The sequence below is a fragment of the Aplidium turbinatum genome, chromosome 5 (assembly GCF_918807975.1).
Source record: "Aplidium turbinatum chromosome 5, kaAplTurb1.1, whole genome shotgun sequence".
Taxonomy (NCBI): Eukaryota; Metazoa; Chordata; class Ascidiacea; order Aplousobranchia; family Polyclinidae; genus Aplidium; species Aplidium turbinatum.
In genome coordinates, this window is record NC_137476.1 from 36,562,473 (window position 1) to 36,589,483 (window position 27,011).

Below are 27,011 nucleotides of genomic sequence, written 5' to 3' on the forward strand. Positions count from 1 at the left end.
ACACTAAGATCTTTCCTTACGTTTGAGCACACATCACTTTGCTTTTTTGCTCAACTGATGCATAGTCTAGAACCAGACTTTTTGCAAAGAAAATTTAACTGTGTAATATAATTATGTTACCGACGTACCATACCAAAACAATAAAAGTTCAGATGACACAAATTTGCAGTTTATTTTGCATTGTGAAGTTTGTACATAAATACAAGCTCGCCAGCTTTTGCAGTGCCCAATCGATTTCGAACTTCTGATTGAACCAGACCAAAAGTGGAAAAAACTCGGTCAAAAACTATGTTTAGTGAACAACACTGTTTGTGAACTGCCAAGTAAACTAAGTTGCCTTTCATAACATGCATAGCCTATAGCCATAAGTATTTAAATATAACTTTTGTATTACAGAGAAGCAGTGAAACGTTTGTTGATGTATTTATTTTTATTTTAGCAAATAAAAAATCATTTGATTTTTTTAATTGATTTTTTTGATTTTTATTGTTTGATTTAAATCATGATTTAAATCAATGATTTAAATCATTTGATTTAAATCAACCAACCCTGATTGGAGTGTACTGTTATCTACTTCTACTTCATGCTTTAATTTCTACTTTGTTATCTACTTCATGCAGTAATATTGCGTGTCAATGCATGACAAACTGTGAGGCGGAATTTATTGGTCTAACATAGGAGTTGCTTGTTACATCATAGAAAAAATCACGAAAAGTCGTCCTGTAAAAGTCTGAGGCGGGAATTTATTGGGCTGACATAGGAGTTGCTTGTTACATCATAAAAAAAATTACGAAAAGTCGTCCAGTAAAAGTTTTCGCCGACATTCCAGTTTTATTCAGCTTAAAGATGCCACCGAAAAAGCGTTCAAAATTGCAGGTTATTTTTGTTGCGTCTAGTCAGGATTTCAGCCAGCATGAAAGTGACCAAACACCTGAACGAAAGTGTGCCACTGCCAAAAGGCGTTAGCACGATCAGGGAGGTGGAAGAACCGAGCACGAGTAGGATAATCGCTGTTGAAGGGAGAAGCTTTCAAAAATCGTGGGAGAGCGAATTCCCGTGGCTAGAATACGATAGATGCAAAGATAGAGCATTCTGTCCGATTTGCAACTATGTCGCAACTGCTTGATCTATTTGCAAGCAATGAAACAATTTCATTAATGCTTCCAACGTGGTCTGCAGTGTGAAAATATACTTATCGTTGCCTTCCACCACCTGCGAGGCGGAGCGATCGTTTAGTGCACTCAGGCGCATAAAAACCTACTTGCGATCTACCATGACGCAACAGCGATTGAACCACGTCCTAATTTTAAATGTTTATCAAGCAGAAACTGCACGGTTACAACTTGACCAGTTGATTAACAGTTGGATTTACAGAGCTGCTGTTCGCAAAAATACTTTTGCCAAATGTTAAGTGTCAGAGCAGCAACGTAACAATAAAATTCACGACGTACCTCCTGTGCTTTGTTTTAAAGTTGCTTTGTAAATTATCGAGCTACAAATCAGGTGTGAAAAGACAATTGCATCTACGAAACACGCTTAGTAAAAATCAAACAAAAACATGCAGTTTGAAAGTTTTTGGGTTGCCATATTGTGCTATCCGCCACCCCGTGCAAAAATGAAAGTCGGCGCCTATGGGCCTACTGTCCACTGCGATCACAGATGCAATACAACAGACAATCAAACCTGAACCTTGCCAACTAATGAAAAGTAGCAATGTGCAAGTGCAGCCTTTTAGAACAATTCGGGTACCATAAAAAATAAAAAGCCTACTGTACAATATCCCATAAGTAGCCCAATCATTACAAGTGATAAAACGAGCACAAAAGGAGCTCAAATTTGTACAAAGAGAAATTATTATCACTAATGAAACAAAAATGATATTTATTCTATGAAAGTCGGTTCAAAATGAAACGAAACAACTAGACCACAAACCGCAACTCCAACAAATTTCCCGCGACCTATAGTGGAAACAAAACCAAACAAAAAAACTAGCCATCCAGAAAAATAGCAGGACATGAGCGACCTCGCAAATTGCAACAACAATGAAGATTCACTTCGAAGGGACTTTCCCTATAAGAAAATAGCTTCCATTTATTTGGGTTTTGCCACATGATTAGGGAAACCAAATAAATTATTTTATCTTTTTTGAAAATAGTACCGTGCAAGCATAACCATTAATCAGTGTGAAAGTAAAAGCACCGCAACGAAAAATTACCTTTAAATTGAAATATGGCCTACTCATTCCATTAGAATAACAGGCTGATTAATGGTGTTAGACAGAACCCTACATTAGCTTTAGCTCAGTGGATACGCGCCAGGCTCAAGATCACGTGGCGCTGGTTCGGCTCTCGAGCAACGCATTTCAGGACTGCTCTCCATTCAGCGGAACCTAGTGAATGGAATAATTCCCCGGCAACAACACATCAACAATCGTAAAACTTCACTCTGACAATCTTGGTAACCGACCCTGCGTCAAGAGCCTCTACAAGTAGGCTATGCGAAAATACCAGTCGGCAGCAGTGGCCGAGTGGTTAGCGCGTTGGGCTCGCAGTCGAGACCTTGCATGTTCGATTCCAGCCACCCGCACTTGCTGTTGTTTCTCTGGGCAAGAAACTTTACGATAATTGCCTCTACCCAGTGATCGATTTCGAGTAATGGGTAGTACCAAATTTAAGTCATAAGTAGAGTAGACAACTGAAACAGACATTGCAGTCGGCTGCAGCGTGGGTCAGGTGTATTTTTTTCTTGGCTACGTCGGAAGGCGTACACCGATGCATAGCGCTCAAGTCCGCTTTCCCGCAATGCAGGATAAAGATATGAAGAACAAACAAACAATACCAGGAATAAACTATCAAGGCTTTGTCAGCCCGATAATAATGGTTTTATTCATTGTCGCTCTACAACAGCTAAGGTCTTTTAGCGACAGGGCTCATTTTTAATTTTATATCTGGTTTTACGATGTTATCACATTACACAGTCTCATAGGCGTAGCCAGGGGGGGCGAAAGGGGCCATGGCCCCCCCAAATTTTCCAAGTTTAGATTCCAAAGTTGATTCCTTTGTTGAAAATATAATAAAATTTGTAGAAATTTATAACGTTTTCCAAGACATCTGGCTATTAACACCCCCAAGGACTTGTTTTAGACACACAGAAAGACACCAATAAATTTTGCAAATCGTAAATCGCGCAAAATTTACGCGATTTACGTTTCTTTTAACTAATTTGTAAAAGCAATTTCAGAATGGCTTACTCTGTTGGGTTTTTTGTAGTTATTATTGAGTTTTTGTGTAGCTGAGTTTTTGGTGTTCTCTAATTTTAGCCGCAGTTTTTGCCCGTTCGTGTGTAAGTTAACAAGTTTTTGCCCGTTCGTGTGTAAGTTTCTACCTTTAATAAGTTAATAGCTGTTTATCTGCTAATAAATTTCATACAAATATTACCTTAAAAGTGTTTTCAGAAAGCGCTATTAATCCATTATTTGAGTGTAATTTTGCAAAAATTTTCCGGGGGAGCATGCCCCCGGACCCCCCTAGAATACGCGTGCCTTCGGCACGCTCTAACCCCCACCAGCTTTATTGCTTTCCTTGCTCAACCCACCAGGATACACCACCGCACATCAGGTGGCGATGGCTCAAATTAAACACTTTGTCGTTCTCTTCAATTCATCAAATATTTGGCCGCCCCCCAAAAATTTCTTCCTGGCTACACCACTGCACAGTCTCACTGCGTTACACAAGAAAGAACACAGTCGGTACCGTTTTTAAAGTCTTCGGTTTGACCCGACCTGGAATCGATTTCAGATCTACCATCACCAGAGCTGAAGGCCAAACCACTCGGCCACTGAGCTGGTTAATTGTCAGCCCGATGATAAAGATTCAACTAACCAAACCAGTTCTTTCTTGCGGTTCTCGCGGCGTTTTTGCCTCTTTTCATAACCTGTATGATAACATTTCATTGCTTGATTGCCTTCATAAGACTACAGTGTTTGATTGCCTTCTCATATTTCCTATATAAGACGTAGTTTTTGCATTCTTTTCGCGTGTGTATCTACCCTATTACTATCTGTGTATCGTGCTTAGAACGCTTTAAGCGACACTTCCAATCAAACTAAGGCTCTAAAGCAGCTGCAACCATGGTATGTGACTACATTAATTCAATTCAATTTTATTTTTCGTTGCTCGCGCGAACATGTAGACAACGATAAAATAAACACACGAATTTTACACCAACAAAAGGAAAAGATGACAAAACCAAAAGGTTTAAAATATGAATCAATGAAACAGTGTTTAAAAAACATAATCTTAGAAATGCACAGTAATCGTCGTGCAAATGTCTTTAAGTGAGCGGGCGTCTCAAAATACACCACGCCACGTCTGCTACAATGCTCAAAATGGAAGTGAGGTGTTGGTTGGTATTTGAAACAGACAGTCAAGAAAATTCACAAGCTCGTGTACTAGCCTATTAATAATTCTGAAAGATGTATTTGACCTCTGTTGAAGAATTTTTGTTGGCCTCCATTATATTCGTGTCACAAAAGTGCTCACTGGTTCACTAACATAGTGATAAAACATTTTTTATGTGTCACAACGGTTTTATCTGAATATAACTTCCTTGTAAAGAAATGAAGAGAGTTGTTTTACCCTAAAATAATGCGAGAGACTGGCAACACTATCACGCTTTGCAAGAATGCTTGAAATATGGTCTCGTGTATTCAGAAATGGCAATCAACTTGGAAGAAAAACACTTTCAAAGGCATGAAAAGCAATTTTTACAGATCACCTTAAGCTAAACAGAAGAACTCTTGAAGCCGATTTTTGATGATATAAATTTGCAAAGCACAAAATTTCATTTTGCGGCGTTTGGCAACACCCGAGCGGACGACAGTCAATGCCTGAACTTGTTACTGAACTGAAGGCTGAGGCTAAATATGCTCTGTAGGCTTATATAAGTATTTCATCAGTATCCTCTATGAGTCTATGTGATTTATAAAACTGCGTAACTTATTTAGCAGTAGGATTGATTGCCTTGTGTGTCTATAAAGGTGAAGTAAGGATGTCTAAATATTAACAACTATATTTATTGTGTGATTTTTCACATCATATTCAGATGATAAACATGCATATAAAAATATTTAAAAAAAAATGCAATCGATGTTTGTCTGGATTAAATACATTGCCATCGCTTTAGGAATACTTGTCGGAGTAATTATTGTTACTTTTCCGTACAATTTCTTTGGGAACCAAAACTTCTATAAATTATTGGAGAGCAAATTTTTCATGACACGTGAAGTTCTAAACAGACAAACAATGAGGCAATTCAAACTGGTTTAGTTTCAACAGGCAATCGTAAGATAGAAAATGAGATTGATTGGAACAATGCAACAACATTGAACCAAAATTTAAAGTTGGCATTGAATAAAGCACAGAACCAGGTGATTACAAGAAAAAGGTTAGAAATTCTCTTTGTATATAATACTACTTGGTATTTCTTGGGATATAACCTAAGGTTTCTGTTGTATTATCTAGCCTACTTTTTCATAGACATTTGTCTTGCATTTCCAGAAATTGAACTAATAGCAGAGTTTTGTTATGAATCAAAATGTTTTGAAAATTTGAAATACAGGTGCTTCTGTTTGGAACAGCTCTACTCAAAGCAGAAACTTAACTTTACATTTAGTTTCAAAATTAAGAACCTCATTAGCTGACAGTTTTTTCTTAATATCAGAGCAGATCAATCGACTGATTAACCTATATATATATATATTGTTTATGTTTCTGTGCAATTATTGTTTATCTTTTACTGCAGACTTTTAACATTCTAGTGTGGGAAGCGAAATTTGGTGATGTTGATCATGTCCTAATTGATCATGAAAAATGTGGATCTTGTAACGTCACTTTTGATAAAAGTAAAGTTAGTGATATTGCCTTAACTTTGATAGTTCCAAACTAAACCATATTACCTAAGTTACTTCTATTAAGTTATTTGTGTTTCGTCTTCAGTAGGCCCATACAGTGATAAATGCCTCTTCAGTCTTCATGACTGAAATTGTTAATTACTCAGCAACAGTCACAAGAACAATTATATACCATAGTCTCAAAAAGCAAATCTACAGTGAAACATACAGTTTTTTTTATATATATAGCATAGGGTGCACCATTTGCCCCGACCTTTAGCAAAAAGCCTGAACTTTTTTTTGCTTATGAGGTTATCTTAGAAAACAACTTTTGCTAAGTTTCATTTTGATTGGACAAAGTTTAACCCCCCCACCCGGCCATTTTCTAAGGGGACTAACGGCATTTTCTTCACATTATCGCCACTAGATGGAGCTGCTTACAAGATGCAACTGCATATTTACTTTGGAAACATACCCCTCTTCATTCTGCATAACCAAAAAAAAAATTATCTGACTTGCCCAATGGGAAGCAGAAATATGGGCAGTTTTGTACTCTCCCCTAGCGCAATACTGCCTCTAGTGGCCAACACATAACAACAATTATCTCCTTAACTGTTCATCCAATTGAATCGAAACTGGTGTCTAACCCCCCATTTTCAAGGGTGGTGAGTTCATTTTTGCTGCTAGTTTTAAAGATTCTAGCCACTAGGTGACAGAAAACATGCTTTTCATAAGTTTAAGCTAACGTAACCGCTTGGACTTGACTTCAAATATGCAAAGTTTCAACAAATGCAACTCATTGAGATGTATATCATTGAAAACAAACAAAGAAAGAACAGTGCAACATCTATTGTAATGGTGATAGATATTGTACAGCAATAACCTTACACGAATTTCACACCATAAAGGTCACATAGGTAATGAAACAGTAAACTCGCAATTAGATTGTCAGATATCATACCATGACGCTGAATCTATTTTCTTATTTCTTTGGTTTGGTAATTTTTTTCGGGAATTCTCTACTATTTGTAAAATGTTTTGGTATCGTCCTTCCTTGAGAGCAGTCGCATGAAAATCCTGGACCAGTTTGACTCCTCGCTCTGCTGTGTCATTAACCACACTGATGTTATTCATATTGTGTTATTGCAATTTTGTAAGTCTCATTGTCATCCCAGCTTTCGATAGGTTCACTTAAAAATGCTGAGTCAATTTTCAAGATTTTAAAAAATGACCAAGAGTCTTCTCCAATATAGTCCTGGAGATCCCTGGATGTGTCTGCTGGGAGTTCAGGGAAACAAGGTTTTCCAAATCCAGAGTCAAACCTTTTTGTGCACACACCGTCATTTTTAACTAAGATCATTTTTGTGCCATCAGTTCTTTAGTTGAAGTTTTCACACTCTGACTGAAAAAAGCCAACGGTACAAGCTCTTCTGTCAGATACCACATATGTTTTCCAAAACTTTTCAGAGCTACACCGCAATGGCACCATCAATTGCATGATAATTAAGGAAGGAGTGAATGAACAGTTGGTCATTTTTTGGAGCAGTTGAAGGTTCAGGAGCAGTTAGCCACCACGGGATATAACAAAATACAACAAATTTCACAAAGCGGCAAAGTTTCAACAATTGACCTCTTCCAAAGATTTTTCCTGAACAATAACATCATTTATTCATAAGAATATGCTTGCAGTATGGTATCAAATGTTAGTCTAATACACAGATAAATTTGCATAAAAGGTAAGGTTGTTACAATTTCTTGTCTGTGCTGATTTAATGTTCGTTTGGTGTTGTTTATCTAATTAAACAATTTCTTAATTAACCATGGACACTGAACAGTGCTGTTTTGACCTTTTGGGTCTCTTCAGCATGGTGAATATGACCTAGCTAAGCAAAAATGCACAATTTCTTAGTTGAAGGTCACTTACCTTTCATATTATCACATATTTTGGATCCCAATAAGTCCAGCTTTATAGCGTATAAGAGCTTAGACATCCACTGCGCTTTGTGCAAGTTGAATGATTTGAAAGTTTTTTTTGTGTTATCATCACCAAGGTAAAGAAGAGTTAATAGAACCAACTCATTGTACTCTCCTCTACTAAATGGGTGTTCAAGAAGTCTGTTACATATTTCAACAATTTCTTCTCTTTTTTCACCTAACTCATGTGAAATATCAAAAAAGTCAAAGTTTTTGTCTGCTACTGGAATAGCAGAGAAACATTTCTTAAACCTTTGGAAAATAGTAATTTCAGGACTCTTTGATGGTTCAATTTGTATAGTGACTCAGCATTTTTAAGTGAACCTTTCGAAAACTGAGATGACAATGAGACTTACAAAATTGCAAAAACAATATGAATAACATCAGTGTGGTTAATGACACAGCAGAGCGAGGAGTCAAACTGGTCCAGGATTTTCATGCGACTACTCTCAAGGAAGAACGATACCAAAACATTTTACAAGTAGTAGAGAATTCCCGAAAAAAATTACCAAACCAAAGAAATAGGAAAATAGATTCAGCGTCATGGTATCTGACAATCTAATTGCGAGTTTACTGTTTCATTACCTATGTGACCTTTATGATGTGAAATTCGTGTAAGGTTATTGCTGTACAATATCTATCACAATTACATTAGATGTTGCACTGTTCTTTCTTTGTTTGTTCTCAATGATATACATCTCAATGAGGTGCATTTGTTGAAACTTTGCATATTTGAAGTCAAGTCCAAGCGGTTACGTTAGCTTAAACTTATGAAAAGCATGTTTTCTGCCACCTAGTGGCTAGAATCTTTAAAATTAACAGCAAAAATGAACTCACCACCCTTGAAAATGGGGGGTTAGACACCAGTTTTGATTCAATTGGATAAACATTTAAGGAGATAATTGTTGTTATGTGTTGGCCACTAGAGGCAGTATTGCGCTAGGGGAGAGTACAAAACTGCCCATATTTCTGCTTCCCATTGACCAAGTCAGATAATTTTTTTTTTTGGTTATGCAGAATGAAGAGGGGTATGTTTCCAAAGTAAATATGCAGTTGCATCTTGTAAGCAGCTCCATCTAGTGGCGATAATGTGAAGAAAATGCCGTTAGTCCCCTTAGAAAATGGCCGGGTGGGGGGGTTAAACTTTGTCCAATCAAAATGAAACTTTGCAAAAGTTGTTTTCTAAGATAACCTCATAAGCAAAAAAAAGTTCAGGCTTTTTGCTAAAGGTCGGGGGCAAATGGTGCACCCTAATATAGCAGTTAAACTCCATTAGTCTTGATACGGTACTGTATATCCTTAGCCTATAAAAATGAAGTTTTTCTGCTTTTCTGTGTGTTTAGCAAAAATAAATGAGTAGTAAAATGTATTAAGCAATTAATGAGTTAAAATTAGATTTTTGCAGTCTACATAGTTTGAGATCAATTGCAACATTTATTGCAATTCAGTTGCTCAAAATGGCCTGATTATTAATTAATTTACTTTTTTCTATTTAAGGTCAATGACAAAGCCACAAAATCTGTGGTCTTCCATTTTACAGTTGGTGTTCATTACTTGCCGTTGGTTAGATGAGACAAAATGCCTCCTATTGTGGAAGTTGAAATTTACTGCAGTGGTAGTTAGTAGTAGCATAGGCGCCGGGTTTTGAAAATTGCCGGGGGGCAAACTTTCTAGCCGACTGATTGCTTACATTCAAAATACTGATGTTTGTTTGTCAGCATTGATGTTTGTTTGCGTCTATCTGCCATTGTATATCGCCAAGCTTTATAATGTAGGCTCAGGCCTCGAAATTCACGGCGGACATGTCCGCCGTCACAGCATGTGATGTCCGCGGGAAGTAACATCTAGATCGGTCATATTTGTCCGCCGAGAAATAGCACAGGAACTAGCGATACAAATCGTCATTGCATAGCACGAACATTCGAACAATTGTTGCAATAATATATTTTCCAGCGCATTCTAGCGCGCATCTAGAAAATGTGAATCCTGTATCCCTTAGCTTCCATTCAAGGAGGAAAACTTTCGATTCTTACGTTGCTTCAACGATTGATGACATTGAATCAGCGTAACAAAGGTGAATTCTTCGCTAAGAATCGATAGAAGTGCAGGTACTTCTACACTAATCACGCGCAATTTAGTTCACGTTTTACGTCACAATGTCTGGCTTTGATCTCCGAGTAATAATGATACGGCAAGGTTGGTTAGTAAGTTAGATTATACGAGTAGGCTATAACAGCAAGATGCAACAAAACTTGTTAAGTTTTGGTATTACAGTAAGAAAGAAAAGACCCAAGGAAAATTCACTTTCGCTCACATGACACGCAAAAATAAACTTAAAGAAAAAAGCCTGTAAAACTTTGCACAGCAGAAAATAGCGTTGGTGTAGAAATTTTCCGACTCCTGCCCAGAGCATTGTGACGCAATAAGCAACACGAACTCGTTCGGTGGAAGTTAATCAGTTATGTGACGTATTGACCAGCTACACGGCGATTTGACTCTTCAAGCGCAAGTCGTTGATCTGATGAAAGCCTTTCAGAGTGACTTTACTGATTTTTTAAAAAGCCTTCTAAAACCGTAGTTAGAGTTCTGAAATGGCGAAGAGTTATTATCAAGATAAAGTGATTAAGCATGGCGATCGACGCTAAAGCTGGTGTGTCCGCCGTGAGACTTAATTTGTCCGCTGAGATAGCTGCTCAGACCGGACACCTTTGTCCGCCGTCAACAAAAACGAATTTCGAGGCCTGTAGGCTACTTCGAATTATATGCTGGTCACTTTGAACTTTAGCTCATAATACGCGTAGATACTAAACTGAGCAAACTGCACCTCGTTATTGACACTCCCAAGAAAAAAAAAAGCGGAAGAAATCAAGAAAAAAGTTTTTCAATCATTGTTACTATATGCTTCAACGGCACCATGCTGGCGTTTATCAGCTACCGTACTTCTGTTTCTTTTGTTATCTTAGGAGCAGCGCTCTTGTTGCAACAAGTAGATCTTTTAAATGAGATCGATCCGCAATGAAGGTCAAACTAACGCAAATCTGAACTTAGAAACATTTGATTTAGGATTTTTTTTTAATAATTTGCGGCGGGGCAGCCACCCCGAGCTAAATTCACAGGAGGGGCGCCGCCCCCCCGAATCGGCGCCTATGAGTAGTAGTCCAGATTTTTGAGAGTAATTGATAAAATTGAGACATTGGTGCATGGTAACCAACTTTACCAGCATCTTACTGTAGTGTAGGTCATAAATAATGTGGCCTACTTTGTACTGTAGATTGTGCAATTAACATTGTGCTTTAGAAGCAGGGCAATGGACTTACGAAACATTTTAGACTAGTCCTAGATCGATCTGTTGCACTAGTTAGAAGATTTTGAAACAGTGTCTACCGAAAATTTATTTCCATAATCGAGGTGCGAAAAATTTGTGCCTACATAGTGTAAGCTACTGTAGCCTATATTGTCGCAAAATAAACATGGTTAGGCTGAAACGTTGGTAATGTGATAAAATATGTGTTTCAGCAGCAACGAACATTGACAAAGTTATGCAATATTTTCATAAACGAACTTTGAAAATAAACTGGTGCTACTTTGCAGAGTATGGAAGGGTTTATTTTTATCTGTTTTTGTTTTATTTTTTTTATTTGTTTTTTGGGTTTTGTGGCCGTGCTAACTACTGATATATAGCCTACTACATAATTTTTCATTCAGGCACGTTTTAAACCTTTCAAGGTTTTGCCACCTTTTCCCGTTCATTAACGTGCTGGTAGGTCTATATCGGTTTTTGTAGTTAGTATCTTTTTCGTCCCGGACGCGTTAATGACGAAAAATAAAATGAATGAATGAATGATATTGCTTGAGCTATCTCACAGAACCCAGCCCAGCACAAAGCCCTGTTGCTTTATGTAGGTTATCATCATCATTTTCAGCCTGTGTGAGTGTGAGAGCCCACTGCAGAGCGTAAGCCTTCCCCTTTTCATGCCAATTTACATGATTATGTGCTAGTTGGCACCAATTGGTTGTATTGCATTGCATAACATGTAGGTTATAGCTGACTGTAAAGTGTAAACAACACCAAGTTGGTTCTTGTGGAAAGTAAGGCCAAATAATCTATAGCTTGTTTAATGTTTATCTTTTACATTAGCCTAACTCCGCATATGGATTTACAGAAGAAGGGATCAATTGTACGTTTGGTGGTGCCAAGAGACTCCATCAACAGTAAGGATTGCTTATCGAAAAAAACTGAAGGAGTTCGATAACATTTTTAATCTTACTATGACGAACCGGTGAGTGCATTTGAGTTGTAGGCCAAATGCTTGTTTTTGCGATGTCTGAAATGACTTAATGTGAACGGACTAATCTAGGAAGAAGGTCTTTGCCGTCAGATGGATTAAAACACAGCATGTTTGCTCTGGGAATATACATCGTCGAGAAACACGAAACGCTATTATACATAAACCAAACAGACTCTTCGTTTTCTTACTTAGTGGATTTACATCTATTGCAAGATAATTCTTTTTTATTTTACGATTGTTCATCTTACTGCAGCCTGTAAGTTTGAACCAGAAGCAGGGTTAGAAGTCGTTAGTCAAAAAGCAATGACTATTTCACTATTCGATAGTGTCCAAAAATGCAACGACTTTCCGCTATCGATACTAAAAAAAAGCAATGAATAGCAATTACTAAAAATTGTCTGGCCAAAAAACAAGCAACCGGCAAACTCAAAAAAATACGCAAACTTAAAAAAAAAACAAGCCCAAACTTGCCGGAAAACCGCAAGGTTGGCAACACTGTCACAGACTCTCACTGGCATGGTATTTCTGAACTGTGTTGCCACAAAATTTTCCTTAATCAATTAAAGTACGAAAACCGGAAGGGAACTAGGTCGGATAGTAATCCGAAAACTAAATCTCGTAAATTCGTTTTGACGACGAAGTAAGTGAACAACAAAAAATGATTCAGCAGTTCTCCTAAATATCGATTAGTGAAAAACGAATAATGATTTTGTTGCTTGCATAAAAAAGCAGTGAATAACGCGCATTCGATATTTATTATTAAAAGAAATGGGTATAAACATTCGATATTCAGAAGGCAACGAATAACACTATCGAATAGTGACAACTAGTCGTTACTTCCAACCCTGACCAGAAGTGATATGTTTAAGTCCTGTCAGTTGTCAAAGTGGAAATAAAAACAGGGCTGGCTTGTGTTGGTTATGACGGACACTTGGGTAGCTGCATTTTGTGTTGCAGGCGAGATTCAGATGTGTACGTTCCATTCGGCACTGCCGCAGATGTGTTGAAATATTTGAAAAAATCTGATCGCGTTGAGAAAGAGATTGACCAACTTGTGGCTAATAAAACTCACCTTGCCCTCTCGTTGATATCTAACTGTGGGTTTACACTTGGAGCAGTTGACCGGTTGAAGTTTGTCAAGAAGCTCATTGAAGCAGGCCTTCCAATCGAAGAGAAAGGCGCCTGCGGGTCTGGCAACCACACACAGAGCGTACATGCAAATATCTCAAGGTTTTACAAGTTTTATTTAGCTTTCGAAAACAGTTACCACTGTCGGGATTACATTACCGAAAAAGTATTTCGAAACGCATTGCGGTTTGGTTCGGTTCCTGTTGTTTGGGGCGCGAAACGTTCCGATTATGACGCAATACTGCCACCAGGATCGTTTGTTTTTGCTGAGGGCTTCAACACTACGAAGCAGCTCGTGGATTATTTGAAGTTTGTTGGAAACAACGATGAAGCTTACAAGGAATACTTCCGATGGCGTACCTTAAGTGTGGAGGACATGCCTATGCACGGACGAGCCACTCAATGGTGCCAGCTATGCAGGATCCTGCATGGTATCAACACGGACAACATCTATAATCCCAACTATGACCAGTTGAAACACTTCGTTCCTATGCTCGGCAATGCCAGGTCTCGGGAAGTAAAGTCCGTGCGAAGGTGGTTCTATGGTACGGAGTCTCAGTCCTGCCTGTATTCGTATTGATGTGTTTATTGGCCTATTCGGAAAATGCTCGTGTAGGGATGCAGACCAACTGCGCATTGCCATGCACTTTCTTTCTTTGCTAATTACAAACCTGGTTCAGGCTTTACGCAATCTAGATTTGTCTGAATCTGAGCCAAAACATAAAAATAAACAATGAGTGCATCTCCGAAGAAAGGCAATGCAGTGTCACCTGCCAACATATGCACCCACTACCAACCACGGAGGTGAACGGCTTTACTTTTGAACCAAACAAACAGCTGCTTGCGCGCGTAGAATGTGAGGTAAAGCACCGGAGCCTTGCAAGAATTACGTCTTAACTCTTAATGAAAGTTTAGAAGCTGAAAATAGCTGAAGCAACATTGTTTACATCAATCCATGTCTTTTTTTTTATTTGTTTTCTTTGCGAGAAAATGTGGTTCTTTGTGTTGGATAAACAACTTTAAATCGTGCCAGCGGCTTGGAGTTATACTTTCAAAATTCGAAGATATTGCAACGATGTAAAAATGATGAGTTTTATTGTCTGGAAAAGTGGGCTCTCAGAAAGGGAAATCTTGCGAAAAGACGTGATAGCCGTTCACCTCGCAATAACAACACTCATTGCAGCTCGGTGTTAAAAGTTTTGGAACTGATTAATGATTATATATTATTTGAACCAACATGTCAGTGGAGCACAGAATCAAACAGACCTTCTAAATGACCCGGAAAAAATTGAACCCACTTCCATATTTCCATCTTATCATGTACTATTGTACTTGGAAGGTTCACTATAAAAACTAAATCTTGAAATTTTATTCATTATGAAAGCATGAAATGTCTGTTCTTTGGCGCCAAAGCAAACAAATAAATCGCTGTTTATTTTCTGTGAAACTATTGAATAAATAGATTCAATGGGAAATTGTTCACCGCATTTTTGTGTTTGTATTAAATTTTAGGTTACCACAAGTACCTTTCTTACCAGACAGCAAAAGCCGTCATTTTAATATTGATTCAACGTCTGCAGCACGTTAAGGGTGGGTTTAGACTACGTGCGTTTTCCATACGTTTTTGTTGCGTGGCGTTTTTCGTGCGTTTTGTCTTAAGCAGCTTGGTTGGTCTTCACCCTATTAAGAATAAAATAAACAACTTTACGTTTGTTTTACCACTGCAGATGTTGATTCAACGCAACTTAACTCATTTACATGTTGGAAACTTGATACTGTACTTTGGCTTCAGTTCAATCAGTGTTTACTTCTCTGGCTACATTAGAAGACAATTCAACGACAAAATCCAATTAAACAAAAGACAGGTCTTTTCAAAACTAAATGTTCTCACTTTCGAGTGTTGTATCTCAATAGACAAAGTATAACTTCATGTATATTAGCTATTTAGCTTTAGCCTACTAGGAACTTACCATGTGCAATGAAAGTAGGATTATCATATTTAAAGCAAATATCTATCAGATTAGATTACCGGCACTTTTAAACCACCGCAGTGGCAGAGTATTCGGCTCTGGTACAGGTGGTTTGGATTCGATCCCAGAACGAGTCAAGCCAAAGTTTTTACAAACGCTACCGATTTGTATGTAACTACTAGGCTTGAAGCAAAATAATCAGAGTTTCGACGTGAAACAAATTGAAAGAAGCAGTCTCTAAAAAGAAAGCAATTACAGAGCGAGTATAAACAAACACTGCCATTATTTGATTAGGTTTCTCTATCATAAATAGTGGAAGATGTCTTTCTGTTGTTATAAAGGTAAAAAGCTGTTGATTGCTGTATGCTCTACCACATTTTGTAACGTCGATGACGTTGTGATAAGAAGTAGCTAAATTTAAAAGCGGATTAGCCTACTGAAAATTCAGGAACTTTTCCAGTAGAGAAGTCAGCCAATCACAGCCCTGTGTGTTCGCGTTTGATAAATGCATATACCATAGAATTAGAACTTTCCATTATTATTTTGCCACCTTTTCCTATTATTGATTTTGTTGCTGTATTTCATTTCCACAATATGGTTTCTTTTGCATTCTTTTCTGACAAAGAAAAATAAATTGAACTGAAGTGAGGACGCTTCAATTTGTAAACTCCTTTGCTCATCCACTCTGCCAAAGTTAGTTTTGTGTTCATTGACGCGAAACTAACGTTGCTGCAGCCGACGTTTTTTGCAGCATTTTTTTACAAACTTTATTTTGCCCAGTCATGACGCAGAAAGAAAAGATGCAGTTACGTCACGATGGTTTGTTATCGACAACAGGAAATTGGGTGGCAACTGTTGGTTTTGTCTGAAGTCTTACAACGCTGTGTAGTCTGAAATGCAGACATTTGTGGCCGGTCGCACGCCGGTAGTGGAATATAATTGCCCAAGGCCAGCCTCAATCTACAAAGCATATTAAGAAACATCATTCAGCATTTGCAGTTGGTTACGTTAGTCACCAGTGTGTCAGAAAGTGGATATGCAAGTTACACTTACCACAATATAAAACAGCATTATTTCGTGTTCAGAGTTTATTTCTAGCCATGATTTTGCAGCAACAGCACACGAAGGGTATTTTCATTTTGAACAATGTAGTTTACCAGGTTGCTATAACCGATCGAGTTACTATTTCATGCAGTAAAAATGCATCCAGACAGCAGTGCAGTAGGCTATCTTATTTCGCAATTGCAAACGGTGAATTAATGTAAAAAGGATTTGTTTGCCGACTGGTCTTGGACAGTGGCGTCTCGGGTTTCTATCAGATCTTCTCTCGTTTGACTTCTAGTAGCTTAGATTGGCAATGCCTCATCGTGCAGCCACGACACGGCAGCTGGGTCCAGTTTGCGAACACCAACGATTCCACCCGGGGGGCGCAAGATGTGATGTGATGCTCTTTATGCTCATAATCTTGATCTAATCTAAATTGTGTTTTTGGCAAAAACTATATTCGTCAAAGACCCAGTTTTCTATGGGGTGGTTCTTCTCGCCTCTCTGCCAAGGGGTGTATTGTTTTTGTTTAGGTTATATCTTCCTGTTTTTATAAAACTTATCAGTGTGTGAGATCATTAAGAATGTGTTCAAACATCATTTTTGTTATGTCAGTAGGCAGTAGCCTATAACGGTCATGATAATGCTTTTTGTCAATGACTCCCCCAAGAACACGTGAGGCGTCATAATGATTGAACGACCCTTCAACAACACAAACATTTGTTTTTTTTTTATTATCTTTATCCTGCATTGCGGGAAAGCGGACTTGAGCGCTATGCATCGGTGTACGCCTTCCGACGTACACCTGACCCACGCTGCAGCCGACTGCAATGTCTGTTTCCGGTTGTCTACTCTACTTATGACTTAAATTTGGTACTACCCATTACTCGAAATCGATCACTGGGTAGAGGCAATTATCGTAAAGTTTCTTGCCCAAAGAAACAACAGCAAGTGCGGGTGGCTGGAGTCGAACATGCAGGCTCTCGACTGCGAGCTCAACGCGCTAACCACTCGGCCACCGCTGCCGACATGAATGTGCGCAAGCGTCACTGGTGAAACTCGCAACTGCATGCTTTTAGGAATTGTGACCTCACAATGCGTGAAAAAAGATTGAAGCTGTTCAAACTGTTTGCGAAGCGTTACTTCCTGTCCATGGCGATTTAGGGAATCTGGAGTCCACCTAGTATTCGTTCTTATTGCCTTCCCAATTCTATGAGTTTTCTATTGAACAAACTATATAAAAATTGGCATTAGTATTGGCAAAAAATATAATATTCTTCTTGCTTATGAGGCAGCAATTCAGGCAACATCTCCCAATTGTTGCAGCCTTTGACAGTTGTATTTTTGCTACAAGAATAATACAAAAATAATATGTGTAACAAATAATTAAAATAAAATTTTACAAAAATAATATAAAGAATCATCATAGGATTACGTTTTTTGTATGAAATTGGTAATTGTTGACTGTTGAGAGCAGTTAATATCCTGTATAAATAGATGGTGTTAGAAAAACGAATAAAATGAATCGTTTTCTTGAACCTCGATTGCCAAGTTAAATTGCTGTAGTATAGGCCTAATAGCCTGCTTTGAGTTGGCGTGCAAGTGATGTAGCGGTTAGCGGAGACGTAGCCACGGGGTGAGACTTGGTGAAGCAATCACCCACGCAAATTTTATTTCGCCCCCCCCCCAAAAGAAAGGGTTTTTAATAATATTCCAATGTTTTAATGACACCATGGGATGAAAACGAAAGATAGAAACCTGCATTGGACCTGTTGTAATAAAGCAATAACAAACAGAATTATTGATGTAGGTTTAGGCTATCAACATTTGAGGAATTTCAGTTATCTCAGTTTTTAAATTCTTTTTGCCACGATAATTACACATTTTATGACTTTTTTCATTGCGCCATTGTGACACATAGGACTGTAGAACATGATCATACGCAGATTTATTAAATTAGTTTTTAAATTTTTTAAAACTACTCTTCTACGTTTTTCAAGCCACCAGAAATATTGTTCGCAGAGGCAATAGCAGTCACGTTTGGTGATCGTGGTCATCGATCCGTAACCAATTTGATGTGGTTCTGCTTCCTAGAATAGAGCTACTTTTAGCAATCTTTCGTCGAATTATTGTCACTGACAGATTTGGAACCACTGATTTGAGCTATGCACTATCACGCACCGATGTGGGCAGGTTGCTTATACGTGAGTGCTTCATGTTGTGCTCACGTTTCATCAGCGCCCAGGCTTCAAACTCCGTAGCCTACTTCGAAATTCACCAGCTGCAGGCTAGGCTATAGGTTCCAATCAACTCAATGTTAGGATGGAGGATTTTGCTAAGTGGGATATAGACTTGCCTCAAAATTTTTGAAAGATTGAGACCAGCAAATTTTTAACTGCATCGCGCCAAAGGTAGGCGACAAGAAAAAGGACCATGTTAAATTAAGATTTTTGTAAAAAGAAAAGAAAGGTTGCTTCGTTAGCACTAGCTAGGAGTAGGCTACAACTAGCAGGGGGGGGGGAGGCAATCGTCTCTATAAAACACTATATAACTGTATTTGTGGCGTGTTTGCAATGTTGGATTAATGTTGTTGACCATTTTTTTTTTTGTTAAAATCGTCCCCTCCGCCCCATTTAAATCTACTTGCTGGATCTGCCTATGGTAGCTTGAGGTGTGTAGCCTATGGAAAGAGTAAGAGCAGAAAAAACGCACTGGCTACAATTTATTTCCAGATCCCGAAAGAGTGGCGCCTAATGCAGCCATTTGCAGCACACGAGAGTGAATTTTAATGCCAGCCAGTAAACTCGTGTTTTCAATGTATTTTAAACCAAAGCAATCAACAAGGCCCGGTTTCATAGTTTGCTAGCGATTCAGCATCCTGTTGTGGCTAAAGGGTTTCGCCTTCGGCTCTAGTGCCGGTAGGTCTGAGATCGATTCTTAATCGGGTCAAACCGAAGATTTTAACAGCGGTACCGATTGTGTTCTATTTTGCATAAAGCAGTGAGGACAAGTCGGGAAATAATGTGATAACATCGAAACCTGATACAAAATTAAAAATGAGCTCAGTCGCGAAAAGACCGCAGCAGTTGTAGAGCAAAAATAAATAAAACCATTAGCCTACACTATTTTAGCGATGCAGCTGTTGAAACAAAATTCAAATTATTTTGTTTTAACCAAAAACTTTTCATGGTAGCCTACATTTGTAGTAATTTATGTAAATTTAAAATGTCCATGAGCATCATTCTGTTGTCGGCTCAAATAAGTAACAATTAAATTTTTTGTCCTTTAAGTTTAAAAAAATTAGGCCCAAATTGATAAAGCAGCAAGTCTATCAATCTTGCTTTGATGGTTCATTGACTCAACCGTCTGTAGACGTTGCATCAATATAAAATGTAGGCTACCACTTTTGCTAGCTAGTATAATCTATCTTCTGCAACTGTAGTCATGGAATTTGTCGCAATTTATATTTTTCCAGTTTCCACCTTTTAGACTTGATAGTTTACACGTTATAATTGTGACGTAACCGATGGGAAATGATCCTTTGAAAAAATCTCCTTCGGGAAACGGTGAAAATCCTCCGAGACCTGATGCGAGTAAAATTGCCACAGACCCTTCTGAAGATTGCTTGTTAAGTGAATCAAAGCTGGAAGATTACAAAAACAACCCTTTGGGATTATTCCAACAATGGTTTCAGCAAGCTTTCCAAAAAGGTGTTCAAGACCCTTTCATAATGTTTCTAGCAACATCCAGCTGTGAAGGTGTTCCGAGTGTGCGCCCTGTTGCTCTTGGCAACGTGGACGATAAAGGGTTTTATTTTGCAACAAACGTCAAATCGAATAAAGTCAAAGACCTGGATGAAAATCCAAAGGTTGCGGTTTCTTTCTATTGGTCTAAACTTGATAGATCGATCCGCATAACAGGACCAGTGGAAGTTACCAATGACGACGGTGCCACGTATCACCGGTGGCCTCGCTTCAGTCAAATAGAAGAGCACTCATCGTTTGATGTAGGGACGCCTTTGGAAAACAGAAAAGACTTTATCAAAGACATTGAATCTTTAACAGCAAAATTTGCCAATCTGGAAGTGATTCCTCAGCCAGATACAGTCCGCACATACAGGATTGTCCCAACATCCTACGAATTTCTTCAAGTGCATACAGCGCAACCTACCGACCGAATCGTGTTTAAGAAAGAAGCCACTAAAGAAAATTGGGACTGTACTCGTTTAGCTCGCTGAATTTTTTTTTTTTTCATAATCAAGAAAGAAATTTTAAATTTTGTTTCTTCATCTGTTGGTATGATGCTGAGTTCCAGTCGATTGAATCAAGTCGAAATGATTATGTCGAGATTGTTACAAACAGTTTTAATAGGTTATTATGCAATGCGTTATGCTTCAACATACTTTTCCAACCAAGTAAACGCTTCTTGTTTTCATTGACTCAATATCTGCAGAAAAAAATCAATGAAAAAGGGATCGATTTTCTGGCTGGGTGAATGTTTGTTTGCATGTTCAAAGTTCCGTTTGCAAACTTTATGAATTTGTGTTGTTATTGGGATCTTCCATCTATCATTGTTATTGTTATCTTGTAATCGGTATTTTTGCATTGCTACAACTTCAATCAACTAATTTTTGGTATTTGTTTGTTACAGCATGCTTCTAATTTGTTGTTTTGTACAATAACACTTCATTTTATGATAACATTGCTTCATTAGACATGGAGAAGCCATCGTGCAGGTTAACCTACGCCTTTATAGACTTTGAATCAATGTAAAAATGACATTTTGCTGTCTGGATATAGACCAAGTTAGCCCATGGATTGGAAACTTGCTAATAACATCAGCACCAAAAATATGATCACTCTATGACACCCCTGCAATGTACTGTACATTGTGTAGCCATGATTGTAGCCTACAAAGAACAACGATGATGAAAAGCAATCTATATTCCACGCCCTGGCCTATTGTAAAACATGTTCTGCTTGATCACTGAAAAACAATGAGGTTATTGCTTATGCTTACTTATTGTCTATTTGCCGATACACATTCCCTGGGATACGTTGCTGTACCAATAAGTCCACTTGCAAAATAAAAATAACAAGTAGCTACAGGTAGCCCTGTTCACATACAAACCGCACATTCTGCTTTAAGCTGCAAAATTTTGCATCAAACGTTCAGGCCTATCGCTGACCTGCGTGCTACATAACTGGCCCACAGACAGAGGACCCCGACAGATTGTTGGTCAAACCACTAAATTAACTAGGCTACTTGTAAATGCTTACAATATCGCATTCCCAGCAAGTGAATTTGTCTTTTTTGTCGTTTGTTGTTACAAACAAAGAGGCAAGGTTTACTGACTTGTATGGGTTACTGTATTCTACTCATGATAATTTTACATTTGCAATAAAATTATATTGGCTTACCAGAAATCGAATATCTGTAGGCTAGAAGCAAATCATCCAGTTCAGTTTGATTTTATTTTTGACAAAAAACAACATATGCCAAACATAGCAGATGTCTAGAAAAAGGTAGAAGCGACAAAACGCGGATGCAAGAACGTGTTTGATATCGAAACAGGACAATCAGTTTAAAATATTGCACATTCGCAACACCTTAATAGAGTTAAAAAAAAAACGAAGAGAACATAAGAAGCAATTAAATTTTTCAAAACTTACATGGTTAAAAAATAAGGTGAAAACAAGAGAAAGAATAGACAGTTGCTCAGTCGATCGACCTTGGTGTGTTATCAAAAGTCAGGGATTCAGAAAATTACGGAATGACCAACTTGGCTACGCTATCTGACAAGTGGAGGGTAAAGTAGGCTACTGGCAGATTGGTTGGTTTTAAATCTTTATCCCCAGACTGACAAAGCCTTAATCGGTTAGGCTATTCCTGGTAGTTTCGCATGCTTGTATAACAGAGGCTCTTGACGTAGAGCCGGTTACCGAGATTGGCAGAGTGATGTTTCCGATTGTTGAAGTGTTGTTGCTGGGGAGTGGGGAATTATTCCATTCACTAGGTGCCGCTGAATGGAGAGCAGTCCTGAAATGCGTTGCTCAAGCGTACACCCGCGAGTCGAACCAGCACCGCGTGATCTTGAGCCGGACGAGTAACCACTGAACTAACGGGGTGGACGAATATTTTATAACTTTTTTATTTTATAATAGATATATTTTATAGTTAAAAAATAGCCTACTTCTTTTTTGATATTTTTAAAGCAGTTGTTACCCAAAGCTTAATTGCTTTTTTAAAACTAACCCTAAACTAACCTAACAGTTAAACCTGTACAAAATAACTTAAGTGCTTTAGAACTCTACCGCTTCAAAAATGTCAAAGAAATATTTTAAAAATTGTGGCAGTGTTTTACTCAAGGGCTTTATCCACTTTTAGAATTCGGGGGAGGGGGGTGATTTTGGACAGTGAGTTAAAATTATCATTGTCATTTCAACTTCTGGGTGGCTACGCCCCCCAGACCCCCCATTGTAGCATCAGCTTCATTGATCATGAACGTGCACAGGGTTTCCAAATGGTTCCACAAACTATGTTTCGGAAATGGCAGTTTTGGGTAAGCATTTAACTAAGTTAAAACTCCACGGTGTAAATGCCTGTCTCGTAGTTCAAGAAAAAAAAAAAAAATAGTTCAAGGTTTCCAAATCAAAAAAGTGATGACAGCCGAATTTTTTTTTTTTCAAAATTCGATCAATAAATATCACAAAACCTTTTCAAAGCCAAATGAGTGGGGGGGGGGGGGGGTGATTTTGCATTGCTCACCCCCCACTTCAACGAGTAGGGGGTGATCACCCCCCTTGGATATAGCCCATGGTTTTACTTACCACTTGTCAGATAACGTATCTTATAGTAGTTAGTCACCCCGTAATTCTGTGAATATCTGTCAAAAGTGCTGATGGACTTGAGGGGAACACTCTTGATGCGTTTGCTCAGCATGGCCCATGGGGATAAGCATTGAAACAAGTAGGCAAAGAAATCCTTGTGATAATTGCAAGCACTGATATGTCATTTGGCAACCTATTAAACATATAGCGAATTGTTATTTAAACTTATTTTCACAAAAATAGTTTCATCATCGACAGTAAAAGGTTTTGTAAGCTTTATGAGTAGAAAAGATTCTTTCACTGGTAGTTTTACAGTTCAGTTAAGTTGTTTTTATTTCTGACCATCATATCAAAAACAATACATGTCAACATAGCAAAGGTCGAGAAAAAGGTAGAAGCGACAAAACGCGAACGTTAAAACGTGCTCGGACCAAAGTAAGTTATTGAGTTGAAAAAAATTTGGCACGGTCGCAACACCTTCAGAAAAATTTAAGATGTAAAGGGAAAATAAAAAAAATAAAATGTTCCGAAAAAATAAAATAGAAAACATAAATTTAGGCTATAGCTTTCTTAGCCCACATAGCTTTAGCTGATATATTTAAGATTTGTATGGACAGTTGCTATGAAGATCGGCCATGGTGCGTTATCAAGAGTGCTGGTGGTCGTGAGGGGACACGTCTTGATGCGTTTAGCTCATAGCAAATAAGAGCAAGGCAGGCAAAGAAAACCCCACAAAGAAATCCTACCACGGGCAAAGCCATTTCAAGCGCAACGCACCATGCCTTGCACGAATCACAAAATAGATACGTAGGCCATAACTTGACGACATGAAAACAATGACAAAAACAAATAAAACAAACTAGCATAAACAAAATCATCATCTTGTGGAAATCCAATTATACCCAGGAAAGTTATGTCTTGAAGATATCAAGCGTGCTTTGTTACAGAGTTGCGTTGATAAAGCGATAATTTTAGACCCAGTCAGCTAAACTCGTCACCTCCACACCGATCCAACGTTAGCAAACGTTGAATTAATGCAAAAATGACAGGCATCGCTAGCTGGGATGTAGTAGTGGCATGTCACAGAAATATGAGAAATTTGGGTTACCGTATGTTTTACACGTTAAACCAAAATAAAAGTAAAAAAAAATCCAATTCGGCATATTACCGTACCGGCACGTAGAAAAAATTGCGGACAAACAGATAATGGCATGACGATCCAGTCCAAGACATTAATATAAAAAAAACAAAAAAAAAACAACTGGTTGGAGCACATGGCCACCGCTTCACCGAAAGATGGCGATTGGTCGAAGAGAATGGAAAAACTTCTGCAGACTTTGTAGAACTTCTTTGGACAATAAACACAAGAACAAGAAAGCCAGCAGGAGTACCTACAACCTTACTATTTTGCTAATAAATCTACACACATTGGCCTATCATTGCTGGGCAAAGAAATATTAGTAGGCTATGTTTGGTGTATGTAATACTTAGATAGGATTATTTCAAGGAAGATTTTACAGTAGCCTATTTACAGTAGGCTGTTAGCCTAGCCTACTCTATTAATTTTAACAGCGATTTCACAAATGACTTTAAATATTCTCAGTGTAGCCTAAAAACATTATTCGAGTTCTTCCTGCCACAAAAGTAGTTGGCCTAGCCTAGCATTAGTCTAGGCTACTTGTGTCCTTGTCAAAGTAGGCTGTAATGCGCGGGCTTTTGTCGTCTTCTGTCTTTTTCCGAATATTGGCTTTGCTTTTCAATAGGGCGATGTATTCAGATGAGTGTTGGATGTGACTTTGAATGTCTAGTAGGCCTACTCTAGTAGTAGCCTATTGCAAAACAGACATTGGAAAATGCTCCGAAACTTCTCAAAAATTCTTCCATGATTAATATTCATAAAGGGCTTTCCTTTGTTTCGCCGTCACCAAGGATTTAACGGTTTTAACCTACAAAAATTATTTCCTGTATTGTCTGATAGCGTGGCAGACTAGGAGTTGACTTTCCGATAATTAATAATGCAAATTTGGTTCGACATCAGGTGTCAGCAGGTTGCTGATGAACATCGCTCACCATATCTGCCCAGGATGTAGCCTACCGTAACAATGTTACAGAAATTGAGTGGGCTTAACTAGGCTAATTAGTTGCTGAAGGAAAAGGGGCAACACTAAAAGGCGGAAATGCGGAAACAAGCCGAAATAACTTTAGAATTAAAACAGTCATAGTATTTAATGATCTCACAATTGCTTCTAAATAATATCTTTCAATGATATTTCAACATAAGAAAATGTTCTCTAGCCTATTGAGTTGTGGCTAAAAATCGCATTTCCGCCTTTTTCCTATTTCAATAAATTCCATTAAATTTCGAAATTTACTCCAATAACTGTGGAATTAAAACAGTCAAAGTATTTAATGATTTCACAATTGCTTCTAAACAATATCTTTCAATGATATTTCAACATAAAAGTAGGTTCGGTGGTGAGTTGTTGTTAAAAATCACATTTCCGCCTTTTTCCTGTTTAAATAAATTCCTTTTAATTTTCAAAATTTACTCCAATAACTGTGGAATTAAAACAGCCAAAGTATTTAATGACCTCACAATTGCTTCTAAACAATATCTTTCAATGATATTTCAACATAAAAGTAGGTTCGGTATTGAGTTATTGTTAAAAATCGCATTTCCGCCTTTTTCCATGTTGCCACATTTCATTCTTTCATGATGAAGTTATCGCTATGTTAAACAATATGGACGCCAAGATCGTATTTGCGCGTTTTCTACATCGGCATTAAATCGCTACTTCTGCGGACAATACGCCATTTCACACCCAGCTTATTTCTGCGTTCCGCATTTCCGCCTTTTAGTGTTGCCCAAGGAAAAGTGGTCGAGAAAAAGGAAGCGGCCATTCTACTCTCGTTAGTGGCGCAGGCTTAGTATGATATAAGAATTTTTTCTTCTCTTTTCTCAAAGCTCAGTAACTGAGTAGGGTTTGGGACCACTCTTACCTTCAGGCCTACCCTACTTTGTTGGTAGGCTAGCCTACAACCTATAATAGGCTAGCCTATATTCTTTCAAAATAGCCTAGGCTATGCAGAGTTTCTTTTCAGCAAAGAAGAACGCAGGTTTTGTAGTGATTGACACATTGGTTGTGGTAATATTTTTGTTCGGACCGAGAAAACTTTTTTAGAGCTGAAGCCTGTCAATTTCGCATAACTGACGCTAGCCTACTTGTAGAAGTTATTTGAACCAATAGCCTACTGATGACGCCAGCACTGTTGGACCTAACGAGATTGACAGGGTGAAGTTTCCGATTGTTGCTCGTAAATTTTTCCATCCACTCGTTGTCGCTGAATGGAGAGCTGTTCTGACAATGCGTTGGTCAAGCACACAGCTGGAAAAGTCGATCCAGCTCCGTTTGATCTTGAAAATTCTTCGTTTATGAAAGCGTTTTCACCAGGGAGTCGAACCGTTTGATTTTTCCGGTTCGGGTCCGGTTCTGGTTCAAAGATTGTTTCAAAATTTGGTTCAGTTCCGGTTCAGGTTCGAAGAAACTTAAAACCGGTTTTATAAGTTCCGGTTCGGGTCCGATAAAATTAGGCCTAGGCCTAGCTACTATTGCCCAACTACTAACTAGCCAAATTGGGCGTGAAAACCGCAAGGTTGGCAACACTGATCTCAACACTGCTTTGCTCAATTAACTTGCCTTTGTTGTTTGTTGCACAAGTTACAATCAAACTATATTGTCTATGATGTCACAGAACAGAAGTTGTTTACCTCAAAAAATTCCTCTCCAAAGCATCGATGATAGTGGATCGTGTGTTACGGAATAGGCTATAATTCATCAGTACAATGTGGCCTCCAAGATAACAACATGCTACGTACAGCTTCACT

The 27,011-nt window shown here is 38.2% G+C and overlaps 2 protein-coding genes across 5 annotated transcripts; both read left to right on the forward strand.

The window, feature by feature from the left end:
• Window positions 1-5,115: 5,115 nt before the first annotated feature.
• On the forward strand, window positions 5,116-15,836 carry LOC145770406 (glycoprotein 3-alpha-L-fucosyltransferase A-like). Of its 4 annotated transcripts, XM_082582044.1 has the most exons (5): window positions 5,410-5,445; window positions 5,803-5,907; window positions 11,162-11,272; window positions 12,028-12,144; window positions 13,111-15,836. In XM_082582044.1, the coding sequence occupies exons 4-5, from the start codon at window positions 12,134-12,136 to the stop codon at window positions 13,859-13,861; spliced, it is 762 nt and encodes a 253-aa protein (XP_082438170.1). In that variant the 5' UTR covers window positions 5,410-5,445; window positions 5,803-5,907; window positions 11,162-11,272; window positions 12,028-12,133; the 3' UTR covers window positions 13,862-15,836. The 4 variants fall into 4 exon arrangements, with proteins under 4 accessions (XP_082438168.1, XP_082438169.1, XP_082438170.1 ...); XM_082582042.1 differs by lacking the exon at window positions 11,162-11,272 and having other exon boundaries at window positions 5,116-5,445; XM_082582043.1 differs by lacking the exon at window positions 11,162-11,272 and having other exon boundaries at window positions 5,116-5,428.
• A 3,944-nt stretch (window positions 15,837-19,780) lies between these two features.
• On the forward strand, window positions 19,781-21,715 carry LOC145770443 (pyridoxine/pyridoxamine 5'-phosphate oxidase-like). The gene has a single exon (XM_082582093.1). The coding sequence runs from the start codon at window positions 19,822-19,824 to the stop codon at window positions 20,530-20,532; it is 711 nt and encodes a 236-aa protein (XP_082438219.1). The 5' UTR covers window positions 19,781-19,821; the 3' UTR covers window positions 20,533-21,715.
• The last annotated feature ends 5,296 nt before the right edge of the window (window positions 21,716-27,011 follow it).

What these genes read in the sequence shown, in the direction of transcription:
- LOC145770406 (XM_082582042.1), top strand. Translation starts at nt 5,864, where the DNA reads ATGAAAAATGTGGATCTTGTAACGTCACTTTTGATAAAAGTAAA. An exon ending in TCACTTTTGATAAAAGTAAA is followed by an intron (nt 5,908 to 12,027) that starts GTTAGTGATATT and finishes ATGGATTTACAG; the next exon opens with AAGAAGGGATCAATTGTACG. An exon ending in AATCTTACTATGACGAACCG is followed by an intron (nt 12,145 to 13,110) that starts GTGAGTGCATTT and finishes TTTGTGTTGCAG; the next exon opens with GCGAGATTCAGATGTGTACG.
- LOC145770443 (XM_082582093.1), top strand. Translation starts at nt 19,822, where the DNA reads ATGGGAAATGATCCTTTGAAAAAATCTCCTTCGGGAAACGGTGAAAAT.